The sequence below is a fragment of the Ostrinia furnacalis genome, unplaced genomic scaffold, assembly GCF_004193835.3.
Source record: "Ostrinia furnacalis isolate ACB-3 unplaced genomic scaffold, ASM419383v2 OfSCF3471, whole genome shotgun sequence".
NCBI classification, from domain to species: Eukaryota; Metazoa; Arthropoda; class Insecta; order Lepidoptera; family Crambidae; genus Ostrinia; species Ostrinia furnacalis.
The window spans coordinates 725-7,728 of NW_021133710.1; the positions used below are offsets into that span (position 1 = coordinate 725).

Below are 7,004 nucleotides of genomic sequence, written 5' to 3' on the forward strand. Positions count from 1 at the left end.
GCTGGCGCCGCATGGCGCTGTAGTAGGCGCGGTCGCCGCTTGTGTCCGGCGCCGCTTGTGTCCGGCGCCGCTTGTGTCCGGCGCCGCATCAGGCCTCACCTTGCGCCGCGTTGACGGCGCTCTGCTCGCGGCGCGCGCGCTCCTCGTCCTGCTGGCGCCGCATGGCGCTGTAGTAGGCGCGGTCGCCGCTTGTGTCCGGCGCCGCTTGTGTCCGGCGCCGCTTGTGTCCGGCGCCGCATCAGGCCTCACCTTGCGCCGCGTTGACGGCGCTCTGCTCGCGGCGCGCGCGCTCCTCGTCCTGCTGGCGCCGCATGGCGCTGTAGTAGGCGCGGTCGCGGCGCGGCTCCGGCGCCGGCGGCTGCGGCGCTTGACGCTTCTTCACGGCGCCCCGGGACATGCCCCTGTGGGTATAAAACATAGTTATAATAGAACGATTAATAAAAATAAGTGTCTTTCTAATACATATGTCACGTTCGATTCAAGCGAAAGATGTCCACTGCTGGACAAAAGACCTCAGCACAAGGGTTTCCACAGCGACGATTAGTTCTGCGCTGCCCGCAGATACTTCCCGCAACCTTCACCAAAATATCGGAGTATATAATATCTTCACCAAAATATCGGAGTATAAATATCGGAGTATATAGAAATATCTCCACTGAGTGAGAAGTCTGCCTACACCAAAGCCTCAGCCAAACCAAGGCATTCAGCCTGCGTCCGCAATGGCGTGCAAGATAACGATCAAATATCATTTACAAACTTGTGCAACGTGTTCACATAGACGCGTCCTTTGATTGGCTGCGGCGGCCGGTGGAAAGTCTGCACGCAGCGGTGGCGATCAGATTACGCTATCAGGGGCGCAGGCTGAACGCTTTGGTTTGGCTGAAGCTTATAATTTTTCGGTCCGTGGTTACCGCTCAAGAACTTTTCTGCTCCTTAGAGATGAATATGGGTCATTCCATAAAAATCTGTATATTTTCGACGTCATTTTGTCCTAGACTTTTTTAAGATGCTTTTGAATACATTGTTAGTGTAAATTATAGTTTATTTATTAATAATGTTATGTCTAAAAGGGCCAGTCACTTTATGCCATATTTTAGGAGAAATTATAATTTTTAATTTTTTCATACTACATTACTCCTTTATGACTTTTAATAAAGTATAAAACTTATAACCTTAACATTTATAGATAAGTTAATATACTTAATGTAGTTGTTTTGTTATTATCACTATATAAAAAACGTGATTCCCTAACTAGTCACTTGGTCCCTAGTGCCGTTTAAAGCTAGGGCCTGATGGTCTAGGGACTGACGATTTGGAGTAAAACTTAACACAGATGCAGATTAACTTTATTTTATAAGATGCTTAATACGATGTGCCGAAAATAGCCGAAAAACCACACGTAAATAACTATTAAATTATATACAATTTCCTATTGTAATCAATAAAGCTACTCAACTAGGGACTGACGAAGTGACTGGATTAACACATGTTTCCGCAACAACTGGCACGTTTGCATTAATTCAAAAAACGGCTGCCGCAAAGCCATTATGGTGTGAGGATAACTTCGTATCGTACTTTAAACTCAACTAAATGTCATTCACTCTATTTACATATTAAAGCGCAAAATTATAAAATCAGTGCATGGCTAGGGAATGATGATAAAAATTGTGGACATTTTTTCAACTTAAGAAAATAAAATTATTGTTTATTGAAACCGCAAAATATTAATAGAATTTGGTGTAATATACGTTTAAATAGATTATTCGTTAATTAAAACAAAGGATAAGTTGATGTTTCTATAAATATGAGTTCCAAAACACAAACTTTTGGAGTACGGACATGCCTAGGGAATGACGTTTTGGGTCATTTAAAAGGAATTTAAGATGTTTGAAAAATTGTTTAAAAAATATAAATGGGTGATGAATAAAACACATTTCGAGCTGTCATTTAACAATTTTGGAATAAAATATTAACAAATATTCCATGTGAAATGTGGCGCGGACTAAGAGTTGACATATTTTTGTGGAATGACCCATATACGAAAGTCAGGGCTACTCACAGCTCCTTCTTGACCTTCTCCGCGTCAGACACGTTGGTGTTGATCTGCGGCTGGTCGTTGGTCCTCTTGAGCGGCAGCCTCGCGTCGGGGGCACGCGACCCGCCCGCTACGGGCTCCGAGCTGCTACTGGTCCCTGGGCGGGGCCGGCTGTTGGAGGAACAGGATATTTGACTTTATTTTTATACAATCGAAAGACCTAAGAGGCACCTGTGAACCTTTTAGACAAGCTTAGCTGATCTAACATGCTTAGGGATCATGCGAATTTTATTTCTAGAGAAATGGGGATTGGTGGGTATGATCTTGAAGCAATCTAAGCTTTTGCTCCTGATTAAACGATATAGGATCGCAACAATATCAACATCAAGTAAGCAAACCCACTGAACTCCGTCAAAGAACAAATTTTAACTAAAACAGTAGTATTGCTATATGGTAACGCATATTTTGATGGGAGACAATAGGGGTCTGCTTTTTCTTCGAACTTGCAGATAGAAATAACTAATCCCTCACGGGATTAGAGACTGGAATAAACTGACACTCCTAGTTGTAAGTGCTCTTCAAAGCATCCAATCGTTCTTACGAAATAATCTAGTAACTGTCTGGCAATTGGAACATAGCTAACAATATTAACTGGTCTTACCTGTTCTCCGTCCTAGGCCGCTCCTGTGTCACGTTGATGTTCTTCAGGACCCCACTGGTCCCGTTAGCAGCCGCACAGCCTCGGAACGCGAGGCAGCTTGGCCGGCTGCGCAGGGACGGTCACCCAGTGACTGGGATTGTTGACTTACCTGTTCTCCGTCCTAGGCCTCTCCTGCGTCACGTTGATGTTCTTCAGGACGCCATTGGTGCCGCTAGCAGCCGCGCTGGTGGAGGCGCCATTGGTGGCTGGCGGGCTCAGCCTCGGGACAAGGGGCAGCTTGGTCGGCTCCGCAGGGACGGGCACTGGGTCTGGACTTATTGAACTTACCTATTCTCCGTCCTAGGCCGCTCCTGCGTCACGTTGAAGTTCTTCAGTACCCCATTGGAGCCATTTGAGGCTGAACTAGTGGATGCCGCATTGGTGGCTGTCGAACTCAGCCTCGGAACTTGAGGCAGCTTGGTTGACTAGGGCCGGGCACTGGGTCTGACATTGTTGAACTTACCTGTTCTCCGTCCTAGGCCTCTCTTGAGTCACGTTGATGTTCTTCAGGACCCCGTTGGTGCCGCTAGCAGCCGCGCTGGTGGAGGCGCCATTAGTAGCCGCCGGCGGGCTCAGCCTCGGGACGCGGGGCAGCTTGGCCGGCTCCGCAGGGACGGTCACTGGGTCTGACATTGTTGATCCTACCTATTCTCCGTCCTAGGCCGCTCTTGCGTCACGTTGATATTCTTGAGGACCCCATTGGTGCCATTAGAGGCTGAACTAGTGGAGGCGCCGCTAGTGGCTGGAGGGCTCAGCCTCGGGACAAGGGGCTGCTTGGCCGATTCCGCAGGGACGGTCACTGGGCGGGAAGTGTTGAACTTGCCTGGTCTCCGTCCTAGGCCTCTCTTGAGTCACGTTGATGTTCTTGAGGACTCCATTGGTGCCGCTAGCAGTCGCGCTGGTGGAGGCCCCATTAGTAGCCGCCGGCGGGCACATCCTCGGAATATGAGGCAGCTTGGCGGGTTCCGCAGGGACGGGCACTGGGTCTGACATTGTTGATCTTACCAGTTCTCCGTCCTAGGCCTCTTTTGAGTCACGTTGATGTTCTTGAGGACTCCATTGGTGCCGCTAGCAGCCGCGCTGGTGGAGGCGCCATTAGTAGCCGCCGGCGGGCACAGCCTCGGAATATGAGGCAGCTTGGCGGGTTCCGCAGGGACGGGCACTGGGTCTGACATTGTTGATCTTACCAGTTCTCCGTCCTAGGCCTCTCTTGAGTCACGTTGATGTTTTTCAGGACGCCGTTGGTGCCGTTAACAGCCGTGCAGCCTCAGAACGTGAGGTAGCTTGGTCGGTTCGGTAGGGACCATAAAGTTAATATACCTAGCGGAATAGAGCAACAAAAATTGGGCGAGCGAGATGTCACTAGCAGCAACACTGTGTGATAAAAAAAGATGCGTGATGCCGTCGCCGTAACAAACAGAATAATTTTTTGCAACCACTGACATCCAGTGTCATCCGAAATCGGTTTCTTTTGACAACTTGTGGTTGTTGCTTTATTCCAAAGGAATAATAACTTTATGGTAGAGAGTAGGGACGGGCACTGAGTCTGAAATTGTTGAACTTACCTGTTCTCCGTCCTAGGCCTCTCTTGAGTCACGTTGATGTTCTTGAGGACTCCATTGGTGCCGCTAGCAGCCGCGCTGGTGGAGGCGCCATTAGTAGCCGCCGGCGGGCTCAGCCTCGGGACGCGAGGCAGCTTGGCCGGCTCGGTGGGGACGGGCACTGGGTCTGGAATTGTATTGCAATGCTGTAGCTAAGTAGTTTTTGATTACGACTTCGCTCGATAAACTTTGGACCCACATTTTATCCCCTTAAGGGAGTATATTGTAGAAAATCTTTTTTAACGGATGCCTACGTCATAATGAGTATCAGCGTCCTAGCCAGCATTCGCTATCAGTCAGTGACTGTTGCATTTAATAATGTTTACGGAGTAAAAACGCTTATTGAGCGAAAAAACTGCTCACGATGCGTTGTGCACACATCGGACACATTGGGCAATGACTTATTCTGGTATACGTTGGGCCGTGCTCCGCCCCAGGATGTTATTAGGGTATTGATTCGAAGGTGATACTTGAAGTACTCACTCGTGAGCAATGATATTAATGGCACCCCCTCCCCCCGTGCCATGGGAAGTCGCGAATGTGCGACGGGCGGCCGCAGTGAGTTTGCGAGCGCGACAGCAAACGGGACTATTCCCACCTCTCGTTCCCACCGCTGCAACTCCTGTGTAGCCAGGATCTACAGCTTGACCGCCAATCAAAACCCAACCAGTTTTGGGCTGACACTGTGTAGGTTTGTTGTCGACACGAAAAGAAGAAGACCCAACCAGTGAAGGTCAAGTTTGTCCCGGGACAGCAATATAATGAGGGCTATCGTTTTAGCGCTCACCAGTTAGCGCCACTGTAGAGTAAGGTCCTGTCAATCGCCAGGGGTGCCAACTGTTAAGTATAAAAACGATAGCCCTCATTACGCGCGAGCGATAAGGACGGGTAGCTTGGGATCATTGTATCTTGCTCGGCGACCGGACTTTAGATACGCCAATGCTTACCGTCGTCGAGGCGCAGGAAGCCGTGGTTGGAGTCTCTATGCAGCTGGCGGTACTTGATCATGACCCACTCGCGGCAGTCGGGGCATTGCTCCGTGCGAGCTCCGCAGTAGCCCTCGTGCGCTGGTAATTCCCGCCGGGGCAGCTCTAGCTCGCAAAATCTAGAATGAAGTGAACAAACATGTCTATCGGCCGTAGCAATCATCATCATCAACAGCCCTTTACAGCCCACTAGTGGACTATGAGCCTCCTCCACTTTAGTGGAGGGTTTTGCCATAATCTCCACGCTTGGCAGACGGATTGGAGATCGCAGTTTAAAATATTAATGTTTATCAGAGATCGCTGCTGCCCGTTCTCTGTTTAATGTGTAGACCCTAAGTCGCCTTTTACGACACCCGCGGGAAGAGTAGGGGTTGGTGACAATTAATGTATTCTACTCTGCCATCACCACACGGCGTGCAATATTTGGTCGCAAAATCTAAAAAGAAACATACAAATATATCTGAAGTGTAAACCTAAAGCCTAGGCGCAAACTACCGATTTTTAGTCGGCCGATAATTGGGCCCGATTCTAATTTGTATGAAGAATCAACCGGTGTAACTTGCGCACTTCCATACATGCCCAAACTGATTAGCTGCTCGACTAAACTATGGACCGACAAAAAGTTTGCAGTCTGCGCCTAGGCTTAGTGAAGTTCTCGAGTGGCGACAGGCCCCCCACTAGGTAGACCGACGATCTGGTGAAAGTCGCGGAAGGTGCCTGGATGCGGACGGCGCTGGACCGGTCCTTGTGGAAATCTTTGAGTAGACGTCATTCGGCTGAAACGACGACGAATGATGTCTACTGAAAACCTACTGAGTACCTTTTTCCTGTGATGCGGATTTCAGCACGCGTATGGATCCGATTTGGTTTCATCATTTTGTAGTATTTTTCCTAATAAGCGGGCTACACGCACGCGAAACGCGGATTGGCTGTGGGCACAAAGCGTGCACCAGCAGCGTGATTAAGATTATACACGCAAGATTTTACGGACCAGATCCGCACGTGTGCCAAATCAAAGGAAAAAGGCACCAAAGAAGACACTTCTTAAAAAAACACTTCATTCTAGCCCTGAATTTGCAAGTTTTCAATGGCTAGCCTCGAATTATGTTCTCACCTGCAAGACTTGATGGTGTGCGCACAGGAATCCCTGATGTGGTCCTCCAGGTCTGTTCCGCAGACGCTTTCGCCACACTTCTTGCAGGGCACTGCCGACAATAGTTTAAGTTAGCACCTGGAAATTAAACACCTCAAAACTAGATGACTGAGTTTCTTCCACTATTTCTACTCATCACCATGTTGACCCATAGTGGTGCATGCGTATATACAGCAGGAGGACCGTGTGGGCCCTGCCCACCTCAGAATGGTCTAGTGCCCACCCTAGAATGGTCTGGTGGGCACCAGGATGTTGGACTACTGATTCAAAGATGATAGTTGATAGTACTCACTCATGAGCTACCCCTGAGGTACGATGCCAATTGACCGGCGCGCGGCGGAGCGCGTCGGAGCGCACTTACACGGCCGTAAAGAAAATAGTATTTTATTAACAGTTCTTAGAGTTGTAGTTGCTTTACAACTGATTAACTGACATTTCAGTCCGAATGAACATGAATGACAGAAATGTCACTTAATCAGTTGTAAGAAATTACGACTCTAAGAACTGTTAATAAAATACAATTTTCTTT

General features: G+C 48.6%; 1 protein-coding gene across 1 annotated transcript; it reads right to left on the bottom strand.

The window, feature by feature from the left end:
- Window positions 1-210: 210 nt before the first annotated feature.
- LOC114357826 (XIAP-associated factor 1-like) lies at window positions 211-6,527 on the bottom strand (the record flags this gene model as incomplete). Its single annotated transcript, XM_028311610.1, has 5 exons — window positions 211-401; window positions 2,060-2,206; window positions 4,301-4,463; window positions 5,284-5,441; window positions 6,437-6,527. Coding segments are annotated over 5 exons (722 nt in total), but the record flags the coding sequence as incomplete, so codon positions are not given.
- Window positions 6,528-7,004: the final 477 nt, after the last annotated feature.